Source organism: Vipera ursinii (genome assembly GCF_947247035.1).
Source record: "Vipera ursinii genome assembly, chromosome: W".
In the NCBI taxonomy this organism is placed as follows: domain Eukaryota; kingdom Metazoa; phylum Chordata; class Lepidosauria; order Squamata; family Viperidae; genus Vipera; species Vipera ursinii.
In genome coordinates this window covers 38,794,650-38,812,135 of record NC_139522.1, presented here as the reverse complement: position 1 = coordinate 38,812,135, position 17,486 = coordinate 38,794,650, and the positions used below count along the sequence as shown (strand labels likewise).

The 17,486-nt window shown below is 46.9% G+C and overlaps 1 protein-coding gene across 1 annotated transcript in view; it reads right to left on the bottom strand.

Annotated features, from left to right (window-relative positions):
• Window positions 1-17,486, bottom strand: part of LOC310648254 (KAT8 regulatory NSL complex subunit 1-like) — a gene marked incomplete at its 5' end in the record, with an annotated part of 277,663 nt that overhangs the window by 96,519 nt on the left and 163,658 nt on the right. The window contains 3 exons of the mRNA XM_083376000.1: window positions 9,905-10,059; window positions 10,367-10,525; window positions 12,860-13,045. Of these exons, the coding sequence (XP_083232126.1) occupies window positions 9,905-10,059; window positions 10,367-10,525; window positions 12,860-13,045 (500 nt within the window). The remainder of the gene's footprint in view (window positions 1-9,904; window positions 10,060-10,366; window positions 10,526-12,859; window positions 13,046-17,486) is intronic.

Genomic DNA, 17,486 nt, shown 5'->3' with positions numbered 1-17,486 from the left:
CTCCTTAATCAGGAGGTGAGGGAGGAGCCCTTGCAGGGTCGTGCCGAGGAGTTTAGTCAACATCTGTCGGACAAAATCGCTCGGATTCGGACCGGTTTGGACTCCGACTGGGCAGAGTCGGACGATGAGGACGAGGGCAGTCTTGTCGATATTATCTGGGAGGAGTTTGATCCTGTGACTCCTGAAGATGTGGACAGGATCATGGGGAAGCTGAGCTCCACCACGTGATTGTTGGACCCGTGCCCCTCCTGGCTGGTTTATGCAGCCTGGGATGGGACACGAGGCTGGCTCCAGGCAGTGATAACTGCTTCTTTGAGGGAGGGTAGTTTTCCTGCCGCCTTGAAGGAGGCGGTGGTGAGACCCCTCCTCAAGAAGCCTGCCCTGGACCCAGCTGTATTAAATAACTTTTGTCCGGTCTCCAACCTTCGCTTTCTTGCGAAAGTTGTTGAGAGCGTGATGGCGCATCAACTCCCTTTGTTCCTGGAGGAAGCTGATTATCTAGACCTGTACCAATCGGGTTTCAGGCCCGGGTACAGCACGGAGATGGCATTGGTCGCACTGGTGAATGATCTCTGGCGGGCTCGGGACAGGGGTTGTTCCTCTGTCCTAGTCCTATTAGACCTCTCAGCGGCTTTCGATACCATTGACCATGGTATCCTGCTGCGGCGCCTCAGGGGGTTGGGAGTGGGAGGCACAGTCCTTCAGTGGTTCTCCTCCTACCTTCTGGGGCGTTCGCAGTCGGTGTTGGCAGGAGGGCAGAGGTCGACCTTGAGGCCCCTTGTTTGTGGAGTTCCTCAGCGATCGGTCCTCTCGCCTCTCCTGTTCAACATCTACATGAAGCCGCTGGGTGAGATCATTCGTGGTTTTGGGGTTGGGTATCATCAATATGCTGATGATACCCAGCTTTTTATTTCAACCCCAAACCACCCCAGTGATGCCCTCGACGTGATGTCCCGTTGCCTGGAGGCGGTCCGGGTCTGGATGGGGAGGAACAGGCTTCAGCTCAACCCTGACAAGACTGAGTGGCTGTGCGTGTTGGCATCTCGGGAAACGCAGAATATTCCATCTCTTAATATGGGGGGTGAGCTATTACGCCCCCGTAGATCGGGCTCGCAACTTGGGGGTCCTTCTAGATTCACAGCTCTCCTTAGAAGATCATATAGGAGCTGTGACTAGGGGGGCCTTCGCCCAGGTTCGCCTGGTACGCCAGTTGCGGCCCTATCTAGACCGGGATGCCTTGCGTACAGTCACTCATGTGCTCGTGACCTCTCGTTTGGACTACTGCAATGCTCTCTACATGGGGCTGCCCTTGAGGACCACTCGGAGGCTTCAACTGGTGCAGAATGCAGCCGCGCGAGTGGTGTTGGGGGTCTCCCGATACTCCCATGTTACACCTCTGCTCCGCGAGCTGCATTGGCTGCCAGTTGCCCTCCGGGTGAGATTCAAGGTGCTAGTAATGAAATATAAAGCCCTACATGGCATGGGTCCGGATTACCTATGGCAGCACCTGCTGCCGGCATCAACCTCCCTCCGTCCAGTGCGCTCCCACAGAGTGGGCCTCCTCAGGGTGCCTCCGATCAGAGAATGTCGATTGGTGGGCACACCAGGCCTATGGAACCGCTTGCCGGTTTAGCTCCGGATGGCCCCCGACCTTCGCCCCTTCCGGCGCGATTTAAAAACTTATTTATTTGAACAATCTGGCCTGGTTTGATGGGTTTGGGGTTGGATCTAATTTTAACATAGTTTTAATCATTGTATTATATTGGCCATGATTATTTAATTCTTTTAACTTCTTTTAACTTTTGTATTTATATTTTGATATTTATTGCCCTGTACACCGCCCTGAGTCCTTCGGGAGAAGGGCGGTATAAAAATTTAATAAAACTAAACTAAACTAAACTACAGCGGCCGGGCCCCGGTGGCTTTTAAAAGCCCGGGCCCTCGCCGGGAACGGAATTTTTAAGGGAGGGCTGTGAGAGGGAAAATGGAGGATTTTCACCTGGAGGTTGCGGGGGATCTGGCAGCTTTCCAAACGCGGAGCCATTGTCTGTTCGGGCGGAGGTGCGCGCGCAGCTCTCCAAAGGTTTGGAGAGGTGCGCGCGCACCTCTCTGAACGGGCGGATGTGCGCGCGCAGCACTCCAAAGGTTTGGAGAGGTGCGAACGCACCTCTGCCCGAACGGGCAGTGGCGCTGCTCGTTTGGAAAGCTGCCGCGGCCCGTTTGCAAAGCTACCGCCTTCGGAGGAAGGCAGTAGCCTGCAAACGGGCCACGGCAGCTTTCCAAATGTGGCGCCACTGCCCGTTCGAGCGGAGGTGCGCGCGCACCTCTCCAAAGGTTTGGAGAGCTGCGCGCGCACCTCCGCCCGTTCGGAGAGGTGCGCGCACACCTCTCTAAACGGGAGGTGCCACTCTCCATTTGGAGAGGTGCGCGCGCACCTCTCCAAACCGCCGCCGTCCCGTTCGGAGACCTGCCGCGCTCGTCAAACATGGACAAACGCGGCAGCTGCGCAAACGGGACGGCAGCGGTTTGGAGAGGTGTGTGCGCACCTCTCCAAATGGAGAGTGACGCCTCCCGTTTAGAGAGGTGTGCGCGCACCGGGTGACTGGGAGCCGCAGGAGACGGCTCAAAGAGCCGTGGGTTGCCGACCCGTGGTTTAGCCAAAGCCTGTTGTCTTCCCATGGCCCCCAGGCAATGCAAGAGTGCAGCGACAGTATCACTTGGGTCACCATGATGCAGATGTAAAGTTGAGTATCATCAGTGTACTGATGGTACCTCATCCCATTGTGGCAGATGGTGTCACCCAGCGGCTTCATGTAGATGTTAAAAAGGAGTGGAGAGTGGAGAGAGTACCAAGTTCTGGGGCATGCCACAAAGGAGTGGCTGTGGGCTGGACCTCTCACTCCCTATCACCACTTTCCTTGGAGAAAGGAGCTAAACCAGAGCAAAACTGCACCACCCAGCCCCAATCCCCACAGGTGGCCCAAAAGTATACCATGGTCAATGGTAGCAAAGGCCACCGAGAGGTCAAAGAGAGCAAGGATGGATGCATTATCCTTATCTTGCTCTCTCCAGAGATCATGAACAAGTGCAACCAATGCTGTTTCTGTCCCATAACTGGGCCTGAAACATGACCGGAAGGGGTCCAGATAATCAGTTTCATTCAGGTCCTTATGAAGCTGCCATACAACCATTTTTTCTACCAACTTCCCTAAAAAAGGGGGAGGTGAGAGACTGGACAAAAATTATCCAGACAACTGGGATCAAGAGATGGTTTTTTTGAGGGGGGAGAAGACCAGGGTGTCCTTGAAAGGTCCCAGAAATGTCCCCTCCTGCAAGTGAAGAAATTATCCCTGACTGAACCCACCTGGAAGACATTGTTCTGGAGGCTTTCACCAGCCAGGAGGGACAGGGATCTAACTGACAGGTGGTTGTGCTGACAGCATCCAGGACCTGTCCACTTCATCAGGACCAAAAGGACTGAAGTGTTCCCAGATAACCAGGTAAGATCTTTCCCCAGGCATCACTAATGGACTTGCACCATGCATGGATTCCTACTGGGAATAGATCCAAGAGACTCTGTCCATCAGGTATTCCACAAATTCCTCTGCATGGCCCTGAAGATGATCACCCAAGCCCTGCTGTCCTGAGGGGAACCAGATGATTGTGAACAGGGCTGCCAGGTGACACTCTGTAGGAGCAATAAGGGTGGAGAAATAAAGCTGTTTCATCACTCTTACCATCACAAGATAGGCCTTAATAGCAACTCTAACTTGTGTCTGGTCAGATTCATCCTTCGTTTTCCTCCAGCAGCATTCTAGGTGTCTCTTGGCTCTTTTCAGAGCCCACAGCTCCTCCATGTTGGGAGTGATGGGTCAAGAGAGGCCACACACATGTGTTCCTGTCCAAAGTCTTTGCTGCTCTTTGGTTCCAGGATGTAATCAGAGCTTTGGTAGGACTGTGCAGCAAAGACCCTGGGATATTCCCCAGTTCCCTCTGGAACAAATACAGTTCCATCAGTTGCTGAGGGCAGACCACTTGAATGGATACAGTGTCCCTGCAAAGGGGGGTGGCATAAAAGAATCTCAAGGACACCAGGGCGTGATCTGACCATGACAGGGGGGATAATGACAGATCCCCCACCAGATCACGTTGCCATTGCTCCAACAAGAAAATCATATCTGGCATGTGACCACTGTCCCAAGTCGTGCCTTGGATGATCTGGATAGGCGCATGGTCACCATGGTGGCCATGAACTCCTGGGCCGCTTCCAAGGCCAAACCCAAGGATGGCAGATTGAAGTCCCCCAGGACCATAATCCTGAGGAACTCCATTGCCAACCCTAACATGGCCTCCAACAGCTCAGGCACGGAGGTTGCTACACAGCAGGGACAATCCCAACTGATGTTGTGAACCCAGCTTCAGAAATAGGGTCTCACACCCAGAGACTTGGGGAGCATGGACCCTGAAGGCCAGAATACATTCTCAGATGACCACTGCCATCCCACCTCCCCTTATGAAATATCATTTCCCTATTCAACTCAAATTTGACCAAGAAAGTATGATTACTTCTTAGAAGAACATCTAGTGTTTTCTACATGAGTTCAAGGAAAGATACACCATATCTCTTTCTCTAATTTATCCTTGTAATAACCACCCTACTGTATATAGGAAGTTAATGTGGCAGTTGCAGTTTTACAGCTTAATGTGGATTTCAATCCGTGGTGTTAGTCCAACACCCTAGCCACTATCCTGCACTAGCTAAAATGATACTTCAGCTGGTTCTGATAAACACTGTGTCCAATCAAGGAAGTCCAATACAGGTAAGCACTAGAATGCTATCTTGAACTTCTCTTCTAGAGATGTCACTGAAATTCCACTTTTATCTGGTATGCTATACAGCTTGAAATGCTCACTTACATTAAAAGATGGGCAGCATATACATTTAATAAATAAAACAAAATAAAGCAGTATTTCAAACAAATAAGCTTGTTTGGCATAGGGAAGGAAGGGAGATGAATATGGGGGTAGTGAACCCAAACACAGTGACTACACAGAGCACTATTGGTGTCCAAATTTGAAGACGATAAACCACAAAAGGGTTTCCAGAAAGCAGTATTTTTCTAAATGCTTAACAAGTTTGGAAAACCAAATTCTGCCAAATGAAGGTTTAAGGTTGAAGGTTTATTAAATTTATATGCCGCCCTTCTCCCTGAGGACTCACCAATCACCAGCAATTGATGAAATATTCTCAGGTGCAAGCAACCAGAACCACTCATGAATAGTCTCAAGTAGAAGCTTTATTGTTAGTCACCCATGTTACAAGAACCTTGCCAGTCTGACTGTAATCCTTTGGGAACACAGTCAGAAAACGTTTCAGGGACTGTAGGGGAGATCAAGCCTGTGCCACTTTCTGCAGTGTAAGGACTCTAAGCTCAGCCCTCTCTTAACACCTCCCTCTAGTCTAGCTGGAGATTCCACCACAAATATTTTGGACATGATTAAGTACCCCACTACCTTGCTTTTCTAGAGTCTCGGCACACAGTGCAAATGGTTATGGCCCTCTCCCAATCTAATACAGGTGAAACTCGAAAAATTAGAATATCGTGCAAAAGTTCATTTATTTCAGTAATGCAACTTAAAAGGGGAAAGTAATATATGAGATAGACTCATTACATGCAAAGCAAGATAGTTCAAGCCCTGATTTGTCATAATTGTGATGATTATGGCGTACAGCTCATGAAAACCCCAAATCCACAATCTCAGAAAATTAGAATATTGTGAAAAGGTGCAATATTCTAGGCTCAAAGTGTCCCACTCTAATCAGCTAATTAAGCCATAACACCTGCAAAGGGTTCCTGAGCCTTTAAATGGTCTCTCAGTCTGGTTCAGTAGGAATCACAATCATGGGGAAGACTGCTGACCTGACAGTTGTGCAGAAAACCATCATTGACACCCTCCATAAGGAGGGAAAGCCTCAAAAGGTAATTGCAAAAGAAGTTGCATGTTCCCAAAGTGCTGTATCAAAGCACATTAATAGAAAGTTATGTGGAAGGGAAAAGTGTGGAAGAAAAAGGTGCACAAGCAGCAGGGATGACCGCAGCCTGGAGAGGATTGTCAGGAAAAGGCCATTCAAAAGTGTTGGAGACTTTCACAAGGAGTGGACTGAGGCTGGAGTCAGTGCATCAAGAGCCACCACACACAGACGGATCCTGGACATGGGCTTCAAATGTCGTATTCCTCTTGTCAAGCCACTCCTGAACAACAAACAACGTAAGAAGCGTCTTACCTGGGCTAAAGAAAAACAGACCTGGTCTGTTGCTCAGTGGTCCAAAGTCCTCTTTTCTGATGAGAGCAACTTTTGCATCTCATTTGGAAACTAAGGACCCAGAGTCTGGAGGAAGAATGGAGAGGCACACACTGCAAGATGCTTGAAGTCCAGTGTGAAGTTTCCACAGTCTGTGTTGATTTGGGGAGCCATGTCATCTTCTGGTGCTGGTCCACTGTGCTTCATTAAGTCCAGGGTCAATGCAGCCGTCTACCAGGAGATTTTGGAGCACTTCATGCTTCCTTCCGCAGACGAGCTTTATGGGGATGCTGACTTCATTTTCCAGCAGGACCTGGCACCTGCCCACACTGCTAAAAGCACCAAAACCTGGTTCAATGACCGTGGGATTACTGTGCTTGATTGGCCAGCAAACTCGCCTGACCTGAACCCCATAGAGAATCTATGGGGCATTGCCAAGAGAAAGATGAGAGACATGAGACCGAACAATGCAGAAGAGCTGAAGGCCGCTATTGAAGCATCCTGGTCTTCCATAACACCTAAGCAGTGCCACAGGCTGAGAGCTTCCATGCCACGCCGCATTGAGGCAGTAATTGCTGCAAAAGGGGCCCAAACCAAGTACTGAGTACATATGCATGCTTATACTTCTCAGAGGTCCAATATTGTTCTATGTACACTCCTTGTTTTATTGATTGCATGTAATATTCTAATTTTCTGAGATTGTGGATTTGGGGTTTTCGTGAGCTGTACACCATAATCATCACAATTATGACAAATCAGGGCTTGAACTATCTTGCTTTGCATGTAATGAGTCTATCTCATATATTAGTTTCCCCTTTTAAGTTGCATTACTGAAATAAATGAACTTTTGCACGATATTCTAATTTTTCGAGTTTCACCTGTACTCCAATCATCCTATTTACAGACTATTCCATATACAGGACAGGAAGTTCTGGGAAGTCGTGCCTGGATTAGAATATGTAGTTTTTTTCTGAGTCCAAAACATGCACATTCCAGGCAGAGATGTTCTGCAGTGGGGAAATGGGGAAAATCAGAGATGGTAACAAGACCCGTGTCCCTCCTGGCTGACTTATGCGGCCCGGGATGGGACACGAGGCTGGCTCCAGGCAGTGATTACTGCCTCTTTGAGTGAGGGTAGCTTTCCCGCCGCCTTGAAGGAGGCGGTGGTGAGACCCCTCCTCAAGAAGCCTGCCTTGGACCCAGCAATATTGAACAACTTTCGTCCGGTCTCCAACCTTCGCTTTCTGGCGAAGGTTGTTGAGAGCGTGGTGGCGCAACAGCTCCCTTTGTTCTTGGATGAAGCTGATTATCTAGACCAGTACCAATCGGGTTTCAGGCCCGGGTACAGCACGGAGACGGCATTGGTCGTGCTGGTGAATGATCTCTGGCGGGCTCGGGACAGGGGCTACTCCTCTGTCCTAGTCCTTTTAGACCTCTCAGCGGCTTTTGATACCATCGACCATGGTATCCTGCTGCGATGTCTCAGGGGGTTAGGAGTGGGAGGCACAGTTCTTCAGTGGTTCTCCTCCTACCGTCTGGGACGCTCGCAGTTAGTGTTGGCAGGGGGGCAGAGATCGACCTTGAGACCTCTCATTTGTGGAGTTCCTCAGGGATCGGTTCTCTCGCCTCTCCTGTTCAACATCTATATGAAGCCGCTGGGTGAGATCATTCGTGGTTTTGGAGTTGGGTATCATCAATATGCTGATGATACCCAGCTTTTTATTTCGACCCCAAACCACCCCAGTGATGCCCTCGACGTGATGTCCCGCTGCCTGGAGGCGGTCCGGGTCTGGATGGGGAGGAACAGGCTTCGACTCAACCCTGACAAGACTGAGTGGCTGTTCGTGCCGGCATCCCGGGAAATTCCGATTATTCCATCTTTGGCCATGGGGGGTGAGCTATTACCCCCCGTAGATAGGGCGTGCAACTTGGGGGTCCTTCTAGATTCACAGCTCTCTTTAGAAGAGCATATCGGAGCTGTGACTAGGGGGGCCTTTGCCCAGGTTCGCCTGGTGCGCCAGTTGCGACCCTATCTAGACCGGGATGCCTTGCGTACAGTCACTCATGCGCTCGTGACTTCTCGTCTAGACTACTGTAATGCTCTCTACATGGGGCTGCCCTTGAAGTCCACTCGGAGGCTCCAACTGGTGCAAAATGCAGCCGCGCGAGTTGTGCTGGGGGTTTCCCGATACTCCCATGCTACACCTTTGCTCTGCGAGCTGCATTGGCTGCCGGTTGCCCTCCGGGTGAGATTCAAGGTGTTAGTAATGACTTACAAAGCCCTACATGGCATGGGTCCGGATTACCTACGGCAGCACCTGCGGCCGGCGTCAACTTCCCTCCGTCCAGTGCGCTCCCACAGAGAGGGCCTCCTCAGGGTGCCTCCGATCAAAGAATGCCGATTGGTGGCCCCCAGGGGGAGGGCGTTCTCTGTGGGCGCGCCAGACCTATGGAACCGCTTGCTGGTTGAGCTCCGGACGGCCCCCGACCTTCGCTTCTTCCGGCGCGACTTAAAAACATATCTATTCGAGCAGTCTGACCTGGTCTGATGGGTTAGGGTTGGGGTTTTAATACTGTTTTAATACTGTTTTAAACTGGGCTAAATATTTAATCGTTTTTTTAACTTTTGTATTCCGTTTTTTATATTTATTGCCCTGTACACCGCCCTGAGTCCTTCGGGAGAAGGGCGGTATAAAAATATAATAAATAAATAAATAAATAAAATATAATAAATAAGAGGCAGCAGCTAAAAGTACACAGGAGGAGACTGGGGGAGGGATAGAAAGGCTGTTGGTTATGCATAGGGGGAACAGTGGTGTGCAGACAAGGAGAAGTAAGGAGAAAGACGGCATAGGTAGGTTGGGGAGGGCTGGGTGGACAGATAGGTAGGCTAAGCTTGAAAGAGTGGTGGTATACAGCTAAGGCAGATGAAGCCATGGGAAGACTGAGAGATGGAAGAGAGAGCAGGCTATGTGGAGGGAAGAGGTACACCAACTTTACCCCACTTCCTTTGTAAGATCCCTTCCAATTTGTCTGGGTCAAAACACAAAACAACCAAGGAGTTTTAGTTCAGCTGGAGTGCAATCCTGCCCCAAATGGTCCTATCCAAGGTGCAAGCCATGAAGGCCTCCTTCCATGCATGGAACTGAAGATAAATTTCATTTCTTAACTGCCACCTCTCACCCCCACCTCTTCTGCTAGCATCCTTCACTAGGATTCATGACTTCCTTGTTTCCAAACCCAGAATATATTGTTCCCCAACTTCTGAAGCTTCATTTTTTTAACCTTTTCCTCCTATGTTGCAGTCTGGGACACTGTATCTAAAGCCAATTGCTCCTTTTCCATTTTACCTAATTCCATTTAACCCTAACCCTTGCATCTCATATCCTATAACTGAAAAAAAATCAGCAACAGAAGTAATACATATGCTCATTCCTCCTTGCCCTAATTTTTCTTCTATGTCAAGATTAGCTGTCAAGCACCTTGAGACATAGAATGGCAAGGTCATGCAGCACACTGCATCTTGAAGGCACTGAAGAAATCAAATTTGAACTTAGCTGCAACTGCTAGGTAACCCCCTACACCCACCCAGGTACTTACAGCTGCAATGGAGCTTCCCGGGGAGTTTGTGGTGACAGGAGGGATGGAATTTTCAGAGGAAGCAGAGTGCTGCCGCATGAGTGGACTATGACCTGTGGAGGCCATAGAGCTTGACAAATAACTTGGGCCTCCAATCTCTGGATGATGCTTCAACACTGTGCAAGGAAAGAGAACAGCACGTGAAAACAATGCCTGTGTTATACCCAGAAGCATCACACCAGACAGACATCAAGTAATCAACATAGAAGAACTAGAGCACACTTAAGTGTGGGAAACTTCCTCAGGCTGGACTGCTTCTCTAGAGGAAGGAAGTTGTTAAAGCACACAAGAGAGACTATGGCAGGTGACACCACTACCCCTTTAATTTCCCAGAAGCAGAAAACAACCATATCCAAAGGGAGAGGGGGAGCAGAATGCAGAACCCAAGCTCTCCCCAGACAGACCTGGCTAGGGCCAGCCTACCTTCACTTCTCTTGGAGCTGTCCCACAATCGCTTTCTTTCATGAACTGCCGTCAGGATAATTGAGCGCTCTGGCGCACTCTCGACCTTGGGGGCAGCCCTCACATCGTTTAAGAGCTGCCTGTGTGCCTTGTCTGGCTCAATTTTGTGATGTGAGCAAGCTGAAGAGTGGAACAGAAAGAGAGCCATGAAAACGCCCGGCTTTCACCTCTCTTTCTTGCCTTTCAGGACCCAGCCTAGACAAGATCCTAGAAGCCATACAAGCATGACTGCCAGAACAACACAAAGAGCCACTGGCAGCAACTGCCCTCCAGTGACAACTCCATTAATTCAGCAATTGCTGTAAAAGTCAATTCATCCATCCACCTTGTTTGCAAGGCCTGCTATAGTGCAGAACCTTTGAGCTGCACCCAGCCCTGCCATGGCTTCTAACAGGCTGGCTTCCATTGTGGCCCAAACATTTGGAACACTGTGTCAGATATATTCTCTAAAGAGACCCAAGATGCAATTATAGATTATGCTACTTGACTACTACAGAACAATCTCAAAAACCAGGAGCAGCAGGAGCTGTGTCTTGCTTTAAGTAATAAACCTACCTTTACAGTTTATCAATTATATACAATATTCCTGACCATTAAAGCAGATCATCCACTCAAAAAAAAATAGGCATGTGTGCGCGCACACATATTTTTTTCTCATGCTCATTTAGGGGCACACAGCCAATGTTTACTTGTTTTCAGCTCTGGAACAATGATCATGAAACATTCAGAAGAGTGATTGCACTCTAGATATACTCAACATGGTTTTCCCATATCACTAGCCAACAATAAATATTCTACTCCTTCATGCTCCAACACGACTTCTAGATTCCTTGACAAGTTTTTCCTGGTCAAACTGTCTAGGACACGGGTGTCCAACTTTTTGGCTTGCCTGGGGCCATAATGAGTGAAGAGGAATTGTCTTGGGCCACACATAAAATATATAATATAGTTTTATAATATAAAATCACATAATGTTAAAAGTTTAAGATCTTGTGGGGCTGCATTGCAGGTAGTCCTTCAGAAACAACAGGCCATGTAATGACAATTCAAAGTTATGACTAACACCCCAAAACTATATGCAACCCTATTTCAAAGTTATGACAGCTGAAGTGCCACTGCGGTCATTCACTCTTATGACCAACCACAGGGATGTTGCAGCACCCCTGTCATGGCCCTGTCAGATCCCGGTTCAGAGGAGGAGTTGGAATTTGGACCAACCAATGGGGATGGTACATCTCCCCTGGACTCTCTAGAGCAGGGGTAGGCAACATCGGCTCTTTCATGACTCATGGACTTCAACTTCCAGAATTCCTGAGTCAGCTATGCTGACTCAGGAATTCTGGGAGTTGAAGTCCATGAGTCATAAAAGAGCCCAGGTTGCCTACCCATGGTCTAGAGAGTCCAGGGTCTGAGGACGATGCTGTCTCAGGCCCCTCCGGCATTGGGGGAGGTGGTCGACTGGACAGGGAGCTGCCTGCCTTCACAAATGCAGGGGAGGATTGGCTGCAGACAGGCAGTGGTGATGAGAGACAACAGATCCACTCTGACGAGGAACAGCTGCCTCCCCTGCACGGCACAGAAAGTGGAGCAGAAGGAAGCTCAGAGAAGGTCTGCGAGGCTGCTCGCGAGGAGGCTGCCCCAACCCTCTTCACAAGGAACACCTGACTTGGGCTGATTTACACAGAGACGGGGTGGTGGTGGAGTGGGGTTTTGCCAACACCCCTGGAGAGCTGTCTGTTGTGGTTTAGCAGTGCAATGAAATACTTTATTGGTGCCTGCATCTGCCTACTTGACCTGTGTCAGAACAACCCCTGCCTCTCTCTTCCCCCTTTATTCTGCCCCAACAGGACCCTGCAATGCTTGGACCTGCTTCCCATGCCTCCTGGAAGCAGCTGCCATTTTCAGGGGCCCAACAATTCTTTGTGGAAATGGTGGCTACTTTCAGGGCTTTCTGCACCAGTAAGTTGGCCATTGGGAGGCTGCAAAGCTCTTCTGCTTCTGTATAAAAGGCAGAAGATTCAGGATGAGCTTCCCGAAACCTTTCCTTTGCTTAATCCCCTCCCTCCCCCAGAAAGCCACATTTCTTCAATAAACAACACAAAACAAAAAGGAACAGACTTGTTAATCTTCCCTCTTTTACTACTAAAACAGGACATACTGCCAGAAATTATACCTCCAAAGGCAGAAAGTGGTGCTGGGTCTCCAGGCTGTCTATAACCCTGGAAGCCCTGCCTAAATTCAGAGTCTGTGTACTGTTATTATGGGAGGGCCAAGTACTCAGTGTATTCTCAGAAGCGGTCTTTTATTATTTATTTATTATTTCCTTCTTCAGGCTGGGCATTGGCATTAATCACATTTCAAAATGAAATCCTGGTTCACTTTAATGTCTCTGCAGGACATTGTAATTTCTGCCAATTCTGCCAATTCAAGATTAAAATCAATGAAGGCACTTACTGGAAGCTGCTAAAAAGGTATTAACCAGCTTGTGACGGTGTTTGCATGATGAGTCAGAGAGACTGCTGGGAGGCACAGTGGGTTGATGCTTCAACGTGAGCTTTTTGGGAGGTTTAATTTTCTCACAGGGCTTGTTCTGCAACTGGGATTTCAACATGCTCTGAAGGTGTAAGCTCACTGGTACATCTGCAGAAAAATGAACACACACATACACGAACAAAAAAAAAACCCAAAGGAGGCAATTATCAGACATCGTTCAGAATAACGATGGCATATTCTGAATGAACATTCCTCATCAAATCTATCTAACCATAAATTTGAAGATTTATACCTACCATGGACCAAAAATATACCCATTCAGAAGCAAAAAATAAGCCTTATTTATGGAGTCCTCCACTTTCTCCCAGTAATGAAAACACCAATATTGGCTGAACTGCAGCTATCCTAACCCTGTACTCTCCAGATTTTTTGACTCAACTGGAATTCTGAGCTAACACAGCCTTCAGCAACAAAACAGCTAGGTGGCTTTTTTTTTTTGGTCTGGGACCAAAAGAAAAGCCATCAGATGATTATTGCATTGATTATGATGCTGTTATACATTTTATAATATTTTGATCTTACATTATTAGTATATTTTTTGTTCTTTTTATTTGCGATCTGCTTTAAGGTCATAGGGATTGAAAGGGTAGAAAGGAAATAGAGAAAGGAAAAATAGTCCCTCTCTTTGAGCATGCTTCACCTCCAGTGAGTACACAAGAGTTTTGTGTGTAAAGTCCCAACAACAGCAAGAGCAGCTGCTGCCACCCTACAACTGAAATACAAACAGCTTCCCCTGGAGAAAATTCAAAAGACCTAGGATGTATTTTACTTGAGTGAATTAAAATATCTTGATAAAATCCCAAAAAAAATTCTTAAAATAATGTCACTATCAAGTGCTCCTTAAATTATAACTAGGATATTACTAAATAATATGAATGACAGCATGTTTGTCCTACAGTAAAATTTTGAAGGTGAATTGGTGTCTCTATAGAAACACTGAGTTAAAGGAAGTTTTTCCACATAAATGAAAAGTCAATTTGATCAGTTCTCAAATACAACTTTGAGTCATTATCTATCCAAAACAACTGCTTTATTTTCACCCAATGAACACACGCAGCCCTAGACTATCCAGTAGCAACTAGAACATACTTCCAATTACTTTGTCATTGGCAGTTCACTGTTTTGTTTGGTAGTTTTCTGTATGTGCGTGAAATGGAGGAACTGTGAAGAGAGAGAAAAAATCACGAACATCACACATGACCAGGAGAAATGGGGCTGGGGGGTGTAGGCAACCTGGAAGGCAAGATACTAGACAATATGTGGTAAGTGTGTAGGCACCCTTCAATACATAAACGAAAGCATGAAAATGTACTGTATGAGGTATACACAAACATACCCACACACACCTGGTTAAAAGCAATATGTGTACCTTTCTTTAGCGCATATACACAACTGAAGGATACAAGGCCACATCCTATTCACACATAACCCATTAACCCAAAGCTTTCTGTGCAATCTCTGGAGAGTTTCAAAATATTAAGCAAACAGTTTTTAATGTGAAGAAAAAAAATCCATAGTATATGCCTAGACAGTAATCATGTTTAATGCTTAATGCAAATGAAAGAAAATCCAATTTAGTTTTTACACTGCCACTGCCTACCACATTTGGAGCACAGCTCCCAGCATAGTACTTCAAAGCCAAGGACAGTCATAGCACAGTAGTTGAACCCACTTTGTTTGGAAAATAAGTTACCTGCCCAGAATATTCAAAAAATGGGCAATACACAAGCACTGTTAATAACACTAAGGGCAGGGCTTAAGGTAGGAAAGGCAGTTGGATACTGAGAGAGCAGTTGATGAGAGTGTGTGAATTCAGATATTAATAAAAAGTAGTCTGGATAACAGGCTAAGGATGAGCTGAAAATTCAAACACACCCAGCAGAAAAATTCAAATTAATCTGTCAGTCAAGTCTCCTGCCTTTACTCTAGCCACATGTTAATAAAGTACAAATGATGAAAATCATGAAAATGCAGATAACCTAAGAAGGTTGCACTGTAGCAGTAAAATGCTACCTGTGTGCATGAATACGGAAGAGAGAAGTGCACTGTTGAACAAACACAAGCAATTTTTCTCTCTGATCAGCCCATCCAATTGATTATTCAGTTTACTTTTCCTCTCTGTTGTAGCGCTAGTCAACATCTGACTGTGCCAAAACAGCATCATGACCTGCCAAGAGACAGCCTTTTCCCAGGACCAAATGCTTCAGAGCAGCAGCTTTCTCTCAAGAGCCCCAGATGGCGCTATCTTAACTGTTTTTAAAGTCCTGATTAACATCCTTTTCACCAAGGTTGTTATGATGTTATTACATCATGTGGAAATTTCCAGTCACATATCAAACCATCAAGACGAGTCCAGAACATTAATTAACAATCTCACATATGGAAGAGAGAAGCAGACTGAGGACAGGGGAAAGATGGAGGGAAGAGATACCCAATTGTTTAAATTCTATCTACTAGGTCTCTAGCAGCACATGTCATGCAGTCATTGGCTAACTAGGTCAGGGACCCCTGACATTGGTGCCAAAGCAACTCAGTGTCCTAGAAGAGCCAAATTAAATGCCTTTCCAGATCCTCTCTTATCCAAAATTGATCAACCTCTACAACCCCTGTGGCTGCCTGCCTCTCTCTATGGTCCAAGCAAAAAAAAAATCCTTCCAAAGGATCATCCTCAGGCCAGCATCCTATGCAGGCCAGTATAAAAGTAGAGCTTTTACTGACTTCCGGTGGCGACGCGACGTCGAAAGACAGCCGTTTTCGGGCTGCCCGCTCCGCAGCTGTGTTTTTCCATCGTAAACAGCGCCAATCAGCTGTTTAGATGGATTTGAAGCCCCCTCCTCGGGAGAAGAGGAGGGGGTGAGGCCCCAGGTAGGGGTTGAGCTCTCCGGGGCCGCCTGAGCTGAGAGCTTGGGCGGCTGAAGGATGAGCCCCCCCGAAGCCTGGGTTGCTCCGAGCTGCGCAGCGCCTCTGCTCTGGGATTCTTGGAGCAGAGCCAGGCGTTAGCAACCACCCCTGCCAAAAGGAAATACTTTTGATTATCAAGATGCAGGCAGAGCGGTACAGGAGGTCAAGGTGAAGTGGACTCTTTATTTTTACTCTCTAGCTCAATGGATTTTATAGCTTTAAAGTGAAAGTGCGTAATAAGTGAAAGTGGGGGAAGATGGCGGCTAAAACTTCTAAAGCTCTTCGGAATGCGGGGTCTTCCCTGGTGCAAGAGACCTCACTGCAAGCTTTGCTTCCTCCTGCATCTCTCCCGGTATTGACGCTTAAGGATTTACAAGACGCTCTTGGAAAGCACGCACAACTGATGTCTGATATGATGGATGAAAAGTTGAAAAAGCTGGAGGAGAAATTGGAGGAGAAAATGGAGGAGAAAATGGAGAAATTGGAGAAGAAGATGGAAGAGAAGTTTAGAGCAATGAGGGTGGACATCTTGTCTAAGGTTGAATCCGTAGCTGAATGTGTGCTACAGCTGGATATAAAAGTGGAGGATCTCAGTCAAAAGAACTCTATATTAGAAGCAAAGGTATTAGAAAATGAAAATATAAGGGATAAAATGGACGGAGAATTGAGCCTTGTTCAGTATCATCAGATGCAGTATGCTATTAGAATCAGGGGTTTAAAGGAGAATTGTAAAGAAGATTTAAAGCAGCTGATTTCTGAGGCTCTGGAAGGGGTACTGGGCCAGTCAGCATCTGAAATTGAGGGAAATATGGACAAAGTTTTTCGTGTAAATTCATGGATTGCAAGACAGAGGAAGTTACCCAGAGATGTGGTGGTCTATTTTACAAAGAGAGTAATTAGAGATGAAGTCATTCAAGCTGCTTATGATACTAATTTGGTAGTGGCTGAGCAAGAAGTTTTGGTTTTAAAAGAGATTCCTCCGAAGATCCTAAGGAGAAGGAAAGATTTCGCATTTCTAGTACAGGAACTTAAGAAACGTGATTTTAAGTTCAGATGGGAGATTCCAGTTGGGTTGGTGACAACGCACGAAGGTAAAAGACATCGTTTGGTTACTGTGGCTCAGGCACGTGATTTTTATAGTAATGTGTTAAAAGCAACCCCCCTATCATTTTTGGAAGCTGCAAAAGGATACGGTGTGGGAAAGTTTCAAGATGTTGCAGATAGACAGACAGAGGACAATGGTGTTGGAGGGGATCAAGCTACAGTCTCATCGGTTGCTGCAGGAGGCCAGAAGATGACGCGTGCCGCCCTAAGAAGAGCGAGACGAGAGCAAGAGCAAGACCAGCGGAAAGTTATGGAATCTTCAAAGTGTGCTTACAATGAAGATGTAGGAGGAGAGCGGTCTAAAGAAGTTTTGGGGGTCATGACAGAGGTGCTCCAAAAGTTTTGGGGCGTTAAGATTGCTGATTTTTAGATTAGAATGTCAATGGAGTAAAATTATTATAGAGGAGAAAGAAAGTTTTTTTTTCTTTTTTTAATATTTTATACAATTTAAGATTGATGTTATTTGCTTGCTAGAAAAGTATATTAGGGTTATGGACTTAAAGTATGTGTTGAACTAAGAGTG